General features: G+C 40.5%; 1 protein-coding gene across 2 annotated transcripts in view; it reads right to left on the reverse strand.

Annotated features, from left to right (window-relative positions):
• LOC141907858 (uncharacterized) overlaps positions 1-18912 on the reverse strand; it is a 115521-nt gene that overhangs the window by 72397 nt on the left and 24212 nt on the right. For both annotated transcript variants that reach the window (XM_074797614.1, XM_074797605.1), the window contains exon 2: positions 14821-15033. In XM_074797614.1, the coding sequence (XP_074653715.1) occupies positions 14821-15033 (213 nt within the window). The remainder of the gene's footprint in view (positions 1-14820; positions 15034-18912) is intronic.

Raw genomic sequence — 18912 nt, forward strand, 5'->3', positions numbered from 1 at the left:
TTAGGCCCTCTTTTAAAATTCAGCTTTATAGGGGTTGGAGAAAGGATAATGCTCTAATGAATGATTTGTATGAATATATGCTCAGTTGCATTGTCAAAAGAGCCTTAGCTCTGGAAACCATGTCATTTAAATTCGCTCAATTTGTTTAGTAATAGGCTCAGCCTACGGCTGGCCTATTAAAATTATCTATCTTCATTGGTGATATCGTATCATTGTGGTAGCCTACCATTTACCGTTAGATGTTTTGTGTCATCATGAAATGGTTTTAACTTAAGTAAAGGCATTCCAGCACGATCACATAATTTACCTATACAGGTATATAAGAGTAGGCCTGCCGTTCCACTGCTCTAGAAATACATATTCTGACGCTGAGAATTAATCCCAATTAATCCCATGGCTACTGATAGTTGGAATATTCCAACACTATGATATTTATAAATCGGAGATACATAATTTTATGTTTTTTTAAATGTTTTTCATTTCAGAAGAGGGCATTCCCGATTCTTCACTGCCAATGTCAATGCGGACATATCACTACGCGATTGTTTAATGTGGCGGCGAGTACTTCGAATTAATATTATGCGCGACGCGGACTTTGATCTTGACCAGCTTGTGGCGCCACCGTGCTTCAATTCAGGGGATCCGGGTCATTCACTGAATACATCCGTGATGAGCGGATGTGTGTAATAAACAATTTAATAATAATCGAGTAGTTATTATTGGTTTCATTTCCATTTGTTTATTATCGCAGGTGGGTGATTTTAATATCTTTATAGCGCCTCTAGTAGGTAGCTGGTTGGAATCGGTGTTTAATGGGTTGTTGTAATAATTCTCAGTTGAAATGGCTGGGGTTGATAAGGATATCCGATGCCGGAAGTGTTTTGAGTTTTGGCGCCCGGAAGTAATTAGGGTTTCTGCTGCCTTCGCAGAAACCCTATTGTATTCCTGCTGATTATTATTATTATTAGGGTTTCTGCTGCCTTCACAGAAACCCTATTGTATTCCTGCTGATTATTATTATTATTATTATTATATTCTTTTTCACACTGGATCTTACTGAAAGGATATAAACAACTGCAACTTACTTTCACTGTCGGTGAAACCATTCTGTATCACAAGTACTACGCTGCATTGACAAATACTGTATATAATATTAATCAGAATGCCACTGTTTACTCACTGCGAGCCTCTAAAACATCGATATTCTAAATTCTATAAAAATTGATACACATGTACCTGGTTACAAAACGAAACGAACCCCTTATATGATTAGTTCCCATTTTAACCACTAGGGGGCGTAAATTTTGAAAAATCGATTTCAGCATCCATTTTTCGCATTTTATGCGGTCTGTTTATTATGAAAATCACAAAACTTGGTATAAGGACAAAGACATGTGTGTAATATGCCATCCTGCATGATTAGTTCATACAACTGCCACTAGTGGAATGTGAAAACAACGATTTTTGCTCCTAGGTCCTTAACCGTTGGTGATAGAATCGAGGTTGCAATGTGTGGTTAGTAGCCCTTTTCAAGATACTTGTATTTATGTATGGTTTAAGTAGGTAACTTATATGGTTCTCCAGGAGCGCCACCTACATTTTGCTGGAAATGCATTTTCATTGATAGCTACTAAGCGGATAAAGGGTCTCTATGAAAATTGATATACATGTACCTTGATATAAGATACAACGAATCCCTAACATAATTAGTTCCTATTCTAACCACTAGGGGCGTTTATGTTGAAAACTCATTCTAGCATCAGTTTTTTCGATTGTAATTCAGTAGTATGCTAACCGGCAAATTACCGGCCACTTGAACATGGTAAAAGTACCGTATCTTCGTTATTCACGGTGTCATATCCCCTAACCTTGGTACATTAGAACTTTTCGCGTAGTATCCCATGTGAATCAACATAGCCATGTTATCAGCTGACCCCTAGGTGGCGCTCCTCATCCAGCAAGGCAGAAACCTGTTATCGCTGCTTTGCAGCTATATTTATTATTATATTCTTTTTCACACTGGCTCTTACTGAAAGGATATAAACAACTGCAACTTACTTTCACTGTCGGTGAAACCATTATGTATCACAAGTACTATGCTGCATTGACAAATACTGTACGTGATATTAATCAGAATTGCACTGTTTACTCACTGTGAGCCTCTAAACATCGAAATTTAAGCCCGATTCAAACAGTATCCATCTACGTATGTGTTTTGCCTACGTGTCATTCCCACAGTGCGTCAGTGCGTCTGTTTGTGTCAGTGTCCCTATAAGCAGTGATAGAGCTGGTGTACTAGATCTGTAGTTTTTTAGTATCTTTATATATATGTGGCGCACTGAATGGGGTCAGTCTCGAGTGAACGCAACTGAGGAATTTTTGTGCCACATATACAAGCAATAGCATCCTTGCAGTAACTTCCCTGGATAGAGCTAATGAATGCAGCCACGGTATCTATACGCGAGAGCCTGGATGACTATATTCTTCTGCTATCATTACAATATTCCTTGACGGATTTACTTGAAACTTTCGTGAGATGTACGGAACACAGGTACCTTGAGGTAAGTCGAAAGGATCTTTTATTTGGGACCCAGTTCACCCACCAGGGCGTGTTATACATTTGAAAATTATGACATCGAAAAGTAACTGTGTAAGAAAAATTTTTGTATTTGACTTTTCAGCTTCGGGCGAGCACGAAAGTTGTTCATAACAGCCCGGAGGTTAAAAAAGTCAATGGCACGCCCTATCTACGATTAACCGTTTGGGCTCTACGAGCACGAAAATGGGCCCCCAAATTTTGTAATAGATTTTTGCTCCTAGCTCCTTAACCATTGGAGATAGAATCGTGGTTGCAACGAATGATCAGTAGCCCTTGCGAAGACGCTTTTATTGATGTATGGTATAACTATGTAACTCATATGGTTCTCCAGTAGCGCCACCTATAAGACGCTGGAATACGCATTCATCTATATCGACTAGGGGTACTAATGGATTTCTATAAAAATTGATACACATGTATCTGGTTACTAAATGAAACGAACCCCTTATATGATTAGTTCCCATTTTAACCACTAGGGGGCGTAAATTTTGAAAAATCGATTTCAGAATCCATTTTTCGCATTTAATGCGGTCAGTTTATTATGAAAATCACAAAACTTGGTATACAAAGACATGTGTAATATGCCATCCTGCATAATTAGTTCATACAACTGCCACCAGGGGACCTAGAAAACAATGATTTTTGCTCCTAGGTCCTTAACCGTTAGCGATAGAATCGAGGTTGCAATGTGCGCGTAGTAGCCCTTGTGGGTCAACATATCCATGTCATAAGTTGACCCCTAGGTGGCGCTCCTTTAAAAAGAGGAACATTATGAACTGCTTTCGATGAAATGTTTGCACGCACCCTTGTACGACATTGTATCCAGCAAGGCAGAAACCCGTTATCGCTGCTTTGCAGCTATATTTACATATTTTAATCTCAGTCTATATTTGATAATGTTATGAATTGGGTTATGTATAAGTATTTCTATATGTCACGAGCTAAATTTTGTTAACTCTCCTAGTTGTATTCAGCCGTGTTCATATAAGCTTTAGTGTACATTTAACTACTCATGCAGGGTCTTTTGTCGTTTCGTTGACGAAGCAGTGTAGCGACGAATGCGTGCCGTCCTTCGACGTGGGCAAACTATAGTTTCTTTGTGGTCGTTGTAATGCTATCGACGACCTATCATATCGTTGCATTCCATATTGTGGTAAGTCTATATACGACCTGGTGACCATTTCTCGTGGTCAGAAATTATTTGCAAGCCCGTGAAGCACGGACAGGCTACAGCTGTTCAGAGATGTTTGCCGCGTGTGATGGGGTAAGGAAAAATTATTTGTATAAACCAGTAGTATTATTGCTAGTAATGTTAATTAGTTCAATTTAGGTAGAATAATTAGCGGATTTGGTAATTATTTCATGTTTTCAAATACTATTTTGGCTAATTGTCGTAATTTGTCATTTGGTCATTCGATTCGAATATTTCAAATACTTGTCTCTATTAAACAAGGCGTTTATAGATGTATGAATTCCTGTTTCACCTTATCATATGTTTGTGATCATATGTATATTTGAATTGTAAATGTTCGTTATGTGTGTATTTGCAGCTCCTTCTTCTTGCTGTTGTTAGTATCAATAGTATATTCTAATCATTAATACTCATATCACTACATCCGACTCGACTGAGATTCGTCAGCAATCAGCAATCAGCTATTAACCGAACTGACCCGGATGACTATCGTCACCGTAAACGCCGTCATATACGGACGTCGCCTAATCATCAGAATAACTTTTCTCAAGTTGACGGATATCTCCGCTGATCCATAAACGACCATCTTCAATGTGACCACTGCCTTCAATCAGATTCAAATTGTAGTATTTCTATATTATTTTTTTTTTCCGTTTTTTTTTTTGTGTTAATTAAACTATTTGTAATTATATTTAAGAGTTATCTCAGTAATTCGGTTTTCTTTTTCTGAGGAGTCACTCTCGGTCACGTGTACCTCGTGACACTATATCAGTGATCATTAATGAGTAATAAGTATTTGACAAGTATTTCTATATCAGTAATCAATTAATGCAGATTTATATATTGATGGGTCATTCACTGAATACATCCGTGAAGAGCGGATGTGTGTAATAAACAATTTAATAATAATCGAGTAGTTATTATTGGTTTCCTTTCCATTTGTTTATTATCGCAGATCGGTTGGCCAGGAGGATCGAGCAGGATCGGTCGGTGAGGTGTCCGACGCAGTGAAGTGGGTGAGTCGTTCTGTAACCCTCATCAGTAGGATCGTTTCCGGCGTAAGTGCAGCAGCTGTAAAAGCGGCGGCCACATTGGCACCCTCGCTGGGATAATTGGTATTCGCCGATTGAAATTTGTCCGGCTAGCCTCGGAGGCTCTGGATGGTAATTTATTCACTGCGACCGACCGGTGTTTATTCACTGCGACCGACCGGTGTTTATTCACTGCGACCAACCGGTGTTTATTCGTTGTGACCGACCGGTGTTTATTCGTTGTGACCGACCGGTGTTTATTCGTTGTGACCGACCGGTGTTTATTCGTTGTGATCGACCGGTGGTTATTCGTAGTGATCGATCGGTGGTTATTCGTAGTGATCGATCGGTGGTTATTCGTATCGATCGATTGGTATCTATTTGTGGTGAACGACCGCTATTTATTCGTTGTGTTCGACCGGAATTGTTTCGCTCGGAGTGAACGCTGATCGTTTGCGGTAGAGTTCGTGGTGAGAACCAGCCTGGCGAGAATTAGCGCGGTGGTCAGGGATCCATGGTGGTGAAATAGGAAGAACCTAGGTGAAGAAAAGTTTGGCGAATCGTTAAACTACTGGTAAGCTTCGATAAGTAGTAGTAGAGATAATTGATCGTAATTAACAACTAAGTTGTGTTGTCTTGTGTGCGTCTACTTGTTTGGTGTGGTGGACATTTTGCTTTATGTTGCGGAGTAAGAGACTCTATTATTATATTTATTTAATTTATGGCGTTTTGATTTTTTGCTGCAAGGATTGCGCAATTTATGCTTTATTTTCTGCTTGCTTTAATTTTGCATGATTTATGATTTATGTTGAAACTGCTTATATTTGTGTGTTTTATGTGCATGAAGGGAAAAAAATCCTGATAGTGGTTTCGTTCAGTTGTAGCTGTAGATTCTGCTTAATTTTTCTGCATGATTCCAATGTGAAACATTATGTTCGATTTTTGTTTTGATTTGGCATGTTAGATTTCTTAAAAGATTGAATATTTATTTTGCTTGAAAAGGTGAAAGTATATGTACACGTGGTTTGAGGATTTCACTTTGTCGAAAAAAAATGTTTGGATTTCTCAGAATAGTAGCTCAAAATGTTTGTTGACTTAGTGTACTCCTGTATTTGTGTTTAGCTTGGTAAGTGCTTAGATCTGTCATTGTATGTATTGAGGTAGGTTTTATGTTAATCCAACTCAACTGTAAGCCATTTACTGAGAGGGGTATAGGTCAAACATAGGTGATTAAGAATTAATACAAACCTGCGATACTGTATATTCTATAATAATTGCTATTACGTGTCGTAATACGTATTACGTGTCGTGTACGATCAGAATGTAATCGAGCCGGTGCCCCATAACGAAGAATTACCTCATTAAAGATGACACGGGCAGTGGTCCGAGCAGTTTCATTCTTGGTGGGCACTGCAATTGCAAATTTGGTGAAATGGTCCGTCATGACCAATACTTTCTCGTATCCCTGCGATTTCTCCAACGTCAGGTAATCTATACACAATACCTCCAAAGGGTAGGACGTCTGAATATTCTTTAAAGGTGCCAGTTGCCGCTTTGGAAAGAACACATCATTTGCATCCCTTCAAATAATTCTCCACGTCCATACGCATCCCCGGCCAATAGCATTTTTGTGACAACAGGGCTAATGTTCGGTCCCTGCCTGGATGACCTAGCTCATCGTGAAGGTTCTGCAGAACCCAACCAATCTGCGACTGCGGTAACCATAACCTCAATTCCGTCCCTCCATCCCCTGGAACTTCTCTATAAAGTAAACCTTCGCGTACCTCCAAGGATTTAAAAATACGGCTCACAACATACTCTGACGGTTTCCTGCGGCGAAATTTTCTCTTGGATACAAAACAATCAACGATCCGCCTGATAATAGGATCCTCATTTTGCAATGATTTTATATCCACAGCTGCCATGCCGCTGGATGTCCATTCCGGTGTACGATCGGCATTCCTGCATATCGCAGAAAGCACCTCAGCTGCCATACGATTCAGAGGGCTCCGTGACAGCACATCCGCATCCCCCATTCTACATCCGCTTTGATATTCCAGTTCGATATCATAAACCGAAAGCGCTTGTAACCAGCGATGCCCTGTGGCATCAAGCTTGGCCGACTTTAGTACGTACGTTAATGGGTTCGAGTCAGTTTTTACCAAACATTTTCCGCCGTAGAGGTAGTCATGAAACTTCTCGGTTACTGCCCATTTCATGGCGAGAAATTCTAACTTGTGAGCCGGATATTTCCTCTCTGAAGGACTTAACCCGCGACTGGCATCAGTATCACACGCCGTGTTCCATCAGCATCAGTTTGATACAGCACTGCGCCCAGACCCGATTGTGCTGCGTCGGTGTGGAGCTCGAACGGCTGTGAAAAGTTCGCAAAACCCAACACCGGAGCCGATGTTAACACTTCTTTCAACCTAGTGAACGACGTTTCCTCTCGTTCACCCCACTCAATAACTGCATTCCGTTCAACCATTTTCCTCTTTCCCTTCTTGTTAGTTATTCCGGAGAGAAGTTTCGTATGAGGGGCGGCAATACTAGCGTAGCCCTTGATGAATCGTCGATAATATCCGGAGAAGCCCAAAAATCTTCGAACATCCGCCACAGTTTGAGGAACACACCAATCCTTGACGGCCGACAGCTTTGAAGGATCAGGTTCAATACCTTTTTCGGACACCTTGTGACCCAGATATATCACGGACGATCTCAAAAACTCACACTTAGAAGGCTTTAGTTTTAATCCAGCTTCCCTCAAACGATCAAACACCTCCCCAAACGCTCGAGATGTTCCTCAAATGTCGCCGAAAATATCAAGATATCATCTATGAACACAATACAATCTCACAAATTCATATCCACTAAAACTCGCTCCATGAGCCTTTGAAAAGTGGAGGGAGCATTTGTCAATCCAAAAGGCATTCGATTAAACTCCCAAAACCCGAAACCAGGTCCAACATTAAACGCTGTTTTGCCCTTATCCCTCTCACTCATCTCCACCTGCCAGTATCCCGATTTTAGATCCAGACTAGTAAAATACTTTGCCCCTGCAACACTAATAACTCGTCTGCTCGAGGCAATGTCTGACGATCTTTAACTGTACGACGATTAAGAGTCCGGTAATCAACGCAAAATCTCAAGCCACCATCCTTCTTTCTCACAAGGACCACCGGAGACGAGAATGGCGAAAACGAAGGCCTTGTAACACCTGCCGATGCCATCATGTTCAGATGATCCCGAACCTCTTGAATCATTGACGGTGGAACCCGTCGATACCGCTCTTTAAATGGAACATTATCGGTTAAATTAATTTCATGCTGAATCATAGATGTGCAACCCATATCCGTATCTGAAAAAGAAAACGCTGCCCGTTGTTTCCGCAATGTATCCTTCAATCTAAGGACCTGCTCGGGAGTAGTGTCACTTTCATCCCACTTAAACAGTTCCAAGAATTTGTCATCCTCCCCTGATCGAATTAATTTAGTCTGCTGTTTTAGTGGGGTTACAGGATCCTTCATCGCCGGATTCACCTGGTCAACCGCTTCAACCGCGCATATAACAGCCCTAGAGGGAATCGTAACCGGTCGGCAGCCAACATTTCGCACACATACACTGATCCTATTACATCGGACAGTTACGACCTTGGACAATGTTGGTACTAGCATCAGCGTTCCTGGCAAACTAACTGCTTCTGTTGTGCAAGTCATTGCCATCCTCGAATCTCGAGGCAGATCCCGAACTATTCCACGGATCGACACTTGACACATCGGAGGAACAGTAACCGTCCCCGTTGTCCTAACGTCCTCCGGTTGTCTATGTAGGAAGTCTTTTACCATTCCAACCGGTCCATCAGTCGTCCTCAATAACTGCAAAACGTTGGTTCCAATCACGACCGGTACCCTTTTACTATATTCTGTATCCTCCACGACTAAAACCAAGGCAACCACAGTGTGACCATCCACTGTCATCTTGACCTCAGCACATCCATAATACGGCAAATCTCCTCCACATGCCGTTTTCACATCAAGGAAATCCTGGACAGGAAAAACTGCAGTATCTGAAAGAGAAATGAAGAAACTGGATGAAACAGTGGTTACTTGAGCACCGGTATCAATCAAGGCCGATGTTTTTACATTATTAATTACAATTTCCGCTTCATTAGCTGGACCTACAATCGATGACCTGTCTGACCCAAGGCCCCTGGACCAGACCCCGACAGGTTTCCCGACCTCAGACAATTCCGCTTGTAATGGTCAAGTCCACCACACTCAAAACAGCCCCGAACTCGATTATGGGGAAAAGGTCCACGACTCGTATCCTGCCGGCCACGTCGAGCACCACCTCGAGCGAATCCTCGTCCCCGCGGCGTTGGTTGCTCTGGAAACGGACGATTTGGCAATTCCGAAAACTTCCGTGCATTCTTTAGGTCCAGCACGTCCTTCTTGAGTTCCTTCACCGTCTCCAACAGAGCATCCACTGACTTCTTCAAATCATTATCTCCACCGGCATAAATCTGTTGTTGCTGGGGTTTTGACGACCTGGAATCTGTTTTTCCTTGGCTGCTCGATTTAGCAAAATCCCCAGTTACCAGACCCAGCTCTTGCTCCAACTTACGGGCTTCAATCATTATACTCCGATAGGAATGAATTAATAACAAAGGCCGCAACCCGAGTTTCAATTGACCGTCCCTGAGGCCTTGCCAAAATTGGGTCTTCAGCTCCTCTTCGTTGAGTTTCCCAGGAGCATGACCGCGTATTTCCTCCAACCTACATGCCCATATATTAACAGTTTCATCTCTCAGTTGGACAGCAGTATAGAACTTAGAAAGTACCTGTCCCAGGGTTAAAATCTCCCCAAATAATGTATCCAACCTCTCGAGTACAACTTTCACACTCAGATTCTCTCCCCATTCACTCTACATTTGAAAGACAATCTCGAGCGACTCCTTTAAGGGATTTGCAAAGTAAATTCAAAGTTTGCATTTCTGAATGGGCTCCATCAGATTTAAGGCCCATTACTTCACTCCGCCATTGACGATAGGGAACATCCGTTCGGTTTATCTCACCCGAAAAGGTACTTAACCGGGGATTTGGTGTTACTACTACGTTTGAATTGGATACATTGCGCCGCGCCAAGTTATTTTCGGGTGCCTGAAAAGACAGACTCGGCTGAAGTTCCCGTTTAAGGTTTAGTTTTGCTCGATTTTCCGTTTTGCCGTACATCGCGTAGGTATGAGGCGTATCAAAGGGCAACCTACCTAAATTTACAGACCCACGCGGTCCACTCGGTGGCCCGGGGGTATCGGCGATATCGGTTAACCGGTTAACCGGTTAACCGCTGCAAAAACGATGCACGCATACCAGTTTGCATTGCCTCCTTCAATACCTGCTTCCGCGATCATTTGTTCACAGTTCACTATATGATCATCGCGGATAACCTCAACACGAAGATCTCTCCATTAAATTCAACTATAGCTGCACAAGCCCTTGAAAAAGCTTCAGTTTCAAAGTAAAACTATGAGAGCCGTGTCCCCTTCCAAGCGCACCGTATCAATTTGACCAAATCGTTCAAATTCATGTTTGATCACCGCTGTGGTCAAACCCGATGCATTCTCAAACTTAGCCGAAATAACGCGACCAGCCAGTGACGACGCCATGACGACACGTAATAGCAATTATTATAGAATATACAGTATCGCAGGTTTGTATTAATTCTTAATCACCTATGTTTGACCTATACCCCTCTCAGTAAATGGCTTACAGTTGAGTTGGATTAACATAAAACCTACCTCAATACATACAATGACAGATCTAAGCACTTACCAAGCTAAACACAAATACAGGAGTACACTAAGTCAACAAACATTTTGAGCTACTATTCTGAGAAATCCAAACATTTTTTTTTGACAAAGTGAAATCCTCAAACCACGTGTACATATACTTTCACCTTTTCAAGCAAAATAAATATTCAATCTTTTAAGAAATCTAACATGCCAAATCAAAACAAAAATCGAACATAATGTTTCACATTGGAATCATGCAGAAAAATTAAGCAGAATCTACAGCTACAACTGAACGAAACCACTATCAGGATTTTTTTCCCTTCATGCACATAAAACACACAAATATAAGCAGTTTCAACATAAATCATAAATCATGCAAAATTAAAGCAAGCAGAAAATAAAGCATAAATTGCGCAATCCTTGCAGCAAAAAATCAAAACGCCATAAATTAAATAAATATGATAATAGAGTCTCTTACTCCGCAACATAAAGCAAAATGTCCACCACACCAAACAAGTAGACGCACACAAGACAACACAACTTAGTTGTTAATTACGATCAATTATCTCTACTACTACTTATCGAAGCTTACCAGTAGTTTAACGATTCGCCAAACTTTTCTTCACCTAGGTTCTTCCTATTTCACCACCATGGATCCCTGACCACCGCGCTAATTCTCGCCAGGCTGGTTCTCACCACGAACTCTACCGCAAACGATCAGCGTTCACTCCGAGCGAAACAATTCCAGTCGAACACAACGAATAAATAGCGGTCGTTCACCACAAATAGATACCAATCGATCGATACGAATAACCACCGATCGATCACTACGAATAACCACCGATCGATCAATACGAATAACCACCGATCGATCACTACGAATAACCACCGGTCGGTCACAACGAATAAACACCGGTCGGTCACAACGAATAAACACCGGTCGGTCACAACGAATAAACACCGGTCGGTCACAACGAATAAACACCGGTCGGTCGCAGTGAATAAACACCGGTCGGTCGCAGTGAATAAACACCGGTCGGTCGCAGTGAATAAATTACCATCCAGAGCCTCCGAGGCTAGCCGGACAAATTTCAATCGGCGAATACCAATTATCCCAGCGAGGGTGCCAATGTGGCCGCCGCTTTTACAGCTGCTGCACTTACGCCGGAAACGATCCTACTGATGAGGGTTACAGAACGACTCACCCACTTCACTGCGTCGGACACCTCACCGACCGATCCTGCTCGATCCTCCTGGCCAACCGATCTGCGATAATAAACAAATGGAAAGGAAACCAATGATAACTACTCGATTATTATTAAATTGTTTATTACACACATCCGCTCTTCACGGATGTATTCAGTGAATTACCCATCAATATATAAATCTGCATTAATTGATTACTGATATAGAAATACTTGTCAAATACTTATTACTCATTAATGATCACTGATATAGTGTCACGAGGTACACGTGACCGAGAGTGACTCCTCAGAAAAAGAAAACCGAATTACTGAGATAACTCTTAAATATAATTACAAATAGTTTAATTAACACCAAAAAAAAAACGGAAAAAAAAAAATAAAATAGAAATACTACAATTTGAATCTGATTGAAGGCAGTGGTCACATTGAAGATGGTCGTTTATGGATCAGCGGAGATATCCGTCTACTTGAGAAAAGTTATTCTGATGATTAGGCGACGTCCGTATATGACGGCGTTTACGGTGACGATAGTCATCCGGGTCAGTTCGGTTAATAGCTGATTGCTGACGAATCTCAGTCGAGTCGGATGTAGTGATATGAGTATTAATGATTAGAATATAGAATATACTATTGATACTAACAACAGCAAGAAGAAGGAGCTGCAAATATACACATAACGAACATTTACAATTCAAATATACATATGATCACAAACATATGATAAGGTGAAACAGGAATTCATACATCTATAAATGCCTTGTTTAATAGAGACAAGTATTTGAAATATTCGAATCGAATGACCAAATGACAAATTACGACAATTAGCCAAAATAGTATTTGAAAACATGAAATAATTACCAAATCCGCTAATTATTCTACCTAAATTGAACTAATTAACATTACTAGCAATAATACTACTGGTTTATACAAATAATTTTTCCTTACCCCATCACACGCGGCAAACATCTCTGAACAGCTGTAGCCTGTCCGTGCTTCACGGGCTTGCAAATAATTTCTGACCACGAGAAATGGTCACCAGGTCGTATATAGACTTACCACAATATGGAATGCAACGATATGATAGGTCGTCGATAGCATTACAACGACCACAAAGAAACTATAGTTTGCCCACGTCGAAGGACGGCACGCATTCGTCACTACACTGCTTCGTCAACGAAACGACAAAAGACCCTGCATGAGTAGTTAAATGTACACTAAAGCTTATATGAACACGGCTGAATACAACTAGGAGAGTTAACAAAATTTAGCTCGTGACATATAGAAATACTTATACATAACCCAATTCATAACATTAACAAATATAGACTGAGATTAAAATATGTAAATATAGCTGCAAAGCAGCGATAACGGGTTTCTGCCTTGCTGGATACAATGTCGTACAAGGGTGCGTGCAAACATTTCATCGAAAGCAGTTCATAATGTTCCTCTTTTTAAAGGAGCGCCACCTAGGGGTCAACTTATGACATGGATATGTTGACCCACAAGGGCTACTACGCGCACATTGCAACCTCGATTCTATCGCTAACGGTTAAGGACCTAGGAGCAAAAATCATTGTTTTCAAGGTCCCCGGGTGGCAGTTGTATGAACTAATTATGCAGGATGGCATATTACACATGTCTTTGTACTTATACCAAGTTTTGTGATTTTCATAATAAACTGACCGCATTAAATGCGAAAAATGGATTCTGAAATCGATTTTTCAAAATTTACGCCCCCTAGTGGTTAAAATGGGAACTAATCATATAAGGGGTTCGTTTCGTTTAGTAACCAGGTACATGTGTATCAATTTTTATAGAAATCCATTAGTACCCCTAGTCGATATAGATGAATGCGTATTCCAGCGTCTTATAGGTGGCGCTACTGGAGAACCATATGAGTTACATAGTTATACTCAAAGAAACTATTCTAACTCTAACTCAAGACTTAACTCTATAACTCACAACTGTGGAACTGGGTCCCAGCTCAACTAGGAACTTCAAGTAACTGTTGCTAAACTCCTGGATAAATATGTGTAATTGATTCTTTGCAATCAAATAATCAAGCCCTCCAAAATGATTGAGAAAGTTAGTCTGGATACTTGGGGATGATAACAAGGCCCATAGCCCATATGACCATTGTTTAAACTAATCTGGCCAACAAGACACTTGCAGTATAAAATGCCACTCCATTGTGTACACAGCAATTAAAGCAATGATCTGCTGTGATTATCATCAAACAACACAATGCATAATTCACTCTGTCTCACAATTCATGATGTAGGGGCCTACATTGAAAGAATGTTTGAAGAAAGGTACTTTAGAAATAGGTGATACAAAATTCTCTGAGAGATACAATTGTCAGAATTTGAGGGGATTTTGAGGGGCCAAGGGCTAAAACTCAGAATTTGAGGGATTTTGTACCCTAAAAAATGAATTTTGGAATTTGAAGGGTTTTTGTGGAATTTTAGGGGCTGTAGGAACCATAAAGGCGCTTTCACACGACGAAATTTAGACTGGTCTAAATTTGGTACGGACCAATTTTGACCAGACCAAGCGTTCACACGGTCAAAAATACCGTTCCAAATACCGTTCCAAAATCATTGATTAAAATATTGTAATCATTGGGATACGGTAGAGGTCGACAGGTATTTCTATTTTATTTTTGTAAATCAATAAGGGCTTTGTAAAATGGTGCCAGTAAAGATTTCTCCTAAATGTTGGTAGCGGTATCATAAACTTATCAACATTATCAAAAATGTTACAATGAAAGCGGTTAATGAAAAGGATAAGCTAAGAGATCGGGTCACTTCCGTATTCTGTGTATCCATTCTGATGACCTGACCCTCTTTCATGCAAGACTGATGTGTCAAGTAATGTAGGTACACGGAAAGTTAGATCAGCCAAATTATTCAGTACCTGGAATTGGCTGATATTGGCCTATACTACCAAAATTTCTCCTACAAGGATTGAAATGAGTCTATGATCATCAATCATGTACTGACCTGCTTCTTGATCCCTGTAATAACTACTTCTTCTCATGTAAGAATGTGATCCATATACACTTCCACTGATTATTATGACACGAAATCTACTAGAACTAAATCCAGTTCCTGAACGAATTGATGAACGTCTTGAAAGTCTACTTCCACGACTTCCACCTCTACTTCCTCCTCTACTGCCGCCTCTACCACCACCTCCTCGTCTAGCACAGACATCTACAAAATTAAAAACAAGAAGCCTGAGGGCTTTGACGCTGTGCAAGCCAGTCTATCATGATTATCCCACAGGCACATTTGATGTTATTCTAATTACAACGTTCGCGAATCTGAAAGTTTGTGATGTCATTTCATAAATAAATAAAGAAGGAAGGCTCCGAGAATATCCAAATCACAGGTTACTATACTAATAACTGGGGTTCGACCATTCACAAGTTAAAAATGTACTTCCTTGTTTGTGAAGTAAGTTTATTCATACTGTTATTAAAAGCAGTTCCTTATAACATTCTATAATAGTATAGTTTTTTCTTGGATATCGGCGGTTTATTTATTTATTGTACCGGTATGCGTTTTCTTAATTGAATTGAATTGGTCCGATCCAAAAGGCGGCGATGGTAATGTCATAGAAGAACAAAGTCAGTTGAAAATACCTACCCACTGCACCGATAAAGAATGATTGCTAGCCAGAGACCAGTGACAGTCAGTAATGGGGAATGATGGTACCGTTCGTGATTATGTTTTTATAATGGTTATTGGACGTCAATTTCATATGTGAATTGTAGTCCCCATCTGATCGCTTGACTTGTCAGACTGACTTGTCACTCCTCTACAAATAGTAACACCATAAGGCCTTCCCTGCTGCATAGTTTACCCTATATAGGCCAAATTTGTGCTTTGGGCCAAATTCGGTTTTCTTATCTAGTCGACTTTTTTTCAGAACTAATAATAACCGAATATGCGCTTAAACTGTCACTGTTATTTCCCCCAAGACCTGGCACATTAGTACTTTGCGCGTAGTAGCACATGCGCGTAGTAGCATATGTGGGTCAACATATACATGTTGTGAGTTGACCCCTAGGTGGCACTCTTTCGAAAAAACGGAATGTAACGAACTGATTTCGGGTGAAATCTTTGCTCGCATCCCTGAACAGCATTCTATCCAGAAAGGCAGAAACCCGTTATCGCTGCTTGCAGCTATATTTAGGGTTTTCTGTTATTTCACAGAAAACCCTATTGATATCCGCGTGATTATTATTATTATTATTTTCTTCCACACTAGTTTTACTAAAAGAACAAAGGCTTTGTTACCTTGACGCTGTTGTCGATACAATCCGTTTGATATCATTCAGCTCACTTCGATCTACAAATACCCCGTGCGTATTTCGAAGAATCATCGTTACAAAAGCACTGTTGGGCCGTAAACATCGAAAATTGAGCCCCATTCAAAGAGCCGACATGTTTTTCTAAGTCATCTTTCCGAAATCTACCACACGTTTCTTGTCACATCATTTATCAATTCAAGCATAAATTAACAAATATATTACCCAAAGATTGCACATTCTGTCGCGGTTTCTAAAAACTAATTTTAACAATAGCCCATTTGTCTCATCAAATCGTATTACCGATATACAGGAAATTTACTACTTTAGATTTTAAAAGCACTGTCGAGCCGTAAACATCGACAAATCGACGTGTGTCAGTACATCATCGTTCCGGGGATTAGCTGCGAGTTTCACCTCATCATGAGAATCAAATCGAGTATAAATAAATTCATTACTACCAGTGATTTGGCTGCGGGCGTCATGCAGTTAGTTTAGCAATACCTATTTTTCTTTATCAAATTAACCGTGTATTTACTAAGACAAATCTAAGATAATTTACTAAGATAAGTGTACCGGGGAGTCGTAGGCCTAAACAAAACACGCCGAAGAGATATAGGCTCTGTCGAGCCGTAAACATCGACGAATCGACGTGTGTTACTACATCGTCGTTCCGGGGATCAGCTGCGAGTTTCTCCTCATCATGAGAATCAAATCGAGTACAAATTAATTTATTACTACTAGTGATTTGGCTGCGGGTTTCAAGGAGTTAGTTTAACAATACCTATTTTTCTTTACCGAATTAACCGTGTATTTACTAAGATAAATCTTTAGTGTACCGGGGAATCGTAGGCCTAAACCAAACACGCCGAAGATATATAGCGGAGAAAAGCTGTTATGTCGACGAGGTATCAAAATAAAAGAATATATTACTTTATTCGGCCGCGGGCTTCAACCTCTATATCAATACCATCAATACTCTATATTTCCTACAGTACATACCGATCATTGTCAAATGCACAAGGTATTTACTAAATACAAGTAAATAACACAATCCTTTCCGTATGCTGGACTCACACTTGACATTCGGAGTAAGCGTTCGCTGTGGGGGAAAGGGATCGTTCGCTGTGTCGCTTGAAGCGTTTATCGAGTTTGACGCAGCTTTAGGCCTACCGGTACTGAGCTTTACTGTCTCAAACAAACACAGTATAATTGCTGCATTTATTAACGGACTCATTGGATTGAACTTCAAAACAAAATTTACGATATTTAGGTGGGTTGTTATTCAATAGGCCTACGACCAATCTGTCCGGATGTTAGGCCTACGCATATACATAGGCCTACATAGGCTAGTAGCCTTTACTAGGTTAAGCGTTGGCTGTGGGGGAAAGGAGATCGTTCGCCGTGTCGTTTGAAGTGTTTATCGAGTTTTACGCGACCTTAAGGCTTTAGTGTGGTGGCTGATGAGGGCCATGCGTAAAAAAAACCACGTATATGCAAATGAGGGCGACATTATGACAAAACGACAAAACAAAAATAACGCGACAAAGCAATAATTTTGGTTTTGTCGCCCGCGACAATTCATAATTTTGGTTTTATCGCCCGCGACAATTGCTTTTTTTGGTTTTGTTGCACACGACAATTCATTATTTTGGTTTTATCGCCCGCGACAATTTTTTTTTTGTCGCCGTTTTATCGCCTGCGACAATTCAATATTTTGGTTTTATCGCCAGCGACAATTCATTATTTTGGTTTAATCGCCCGCGACAATACATTATTTTGGTTTTATCGCCCGCGACAATTCAATATTTTGGTTTTGTCGCCCGCGAAAATTCCAGATTTTGGTTTTATCGCCCGCGACAATTCATTTTTTTGGTTTTGTCGCCCGCAACAATTCAATATTTTGGTTTTATCGCCAGCGACAATTGATTATTTTGGTTTTGTCGCCCGCAACAATTCATTATTTTGGTTTTATCGCCCGCGACAATTCATTATTTTGGTTTTATCGCCCGCGACAATTCATTATTTTGGTTTTATCGCCCGCGACAATTCATTAATTTGGTTTTGTCACCTGCGACAAATAGATATTTTGGTTTTGTCGCCCACGACAATTCAATATTTTGGTTTTATCGCCCGCGACAATTCATTAGTTTGGTTTTGTCGCCCGCGACAATTCAATATTTTGGTTTTGTCCCACGCAACAATTCAATATTTTGGTTTTATCGCCTGGGACAATTTAATATTTTGGTTTTAACGCCAGCGACAATTCATTATTTTGGTTTTATCGCCAGCGACAATTCATTATTTTGGTTTTATCGCCCGCGACAATTCATTATATTGGTTTTGTCGCCCGCGACAATTCAATATTTTTGTTTTGTCGCCCGCGACAATTCAAGATTTTGGTTTAATCGCCCGCGACAATTGATAATTTTGGTTTTATCGCCCGCGACAATTAATTTTTTTGGTTTTGTCGCCCACTTTATTAGCTTTTGAATAATTAGGCCAATTAATAACGTAATAAGACTTATGCTTTCGCCTATTTTGAAGTCGATTAATCTGATATAGCACGGAAGCGATAAAGGGCCTCGAGTTGTCGCGTTCAAACTCGACAAGTCGCCATATTTATGTCGATATGTCGCGATATATCGCGTGAAGTCCACATGAATATGTCTACATATCGTGACGTTTTCGGGACAAATTTCGCTTTTTTGCTCATTTTCCACGGGACAAGCCGTCATTTGAAGATATGTCTAAATGTAAGATGAGGACGCCAGTAATA

Source organism: Tubulanus polymorphus, chromosome 1 (genome assembly GCF_964204645.1).
Source record: "Tubulanus polymorphus chromosome 1, tnTubPoly1.2, whole genome shotgun sequence".
Taxonomy (NCBI): Eukaryota; Metazoa; Nemertea; class Palaeonemertea; order Tubulaniformes; family Tubulanidae; genus Tubulanus; species Tubulanus polymorphus.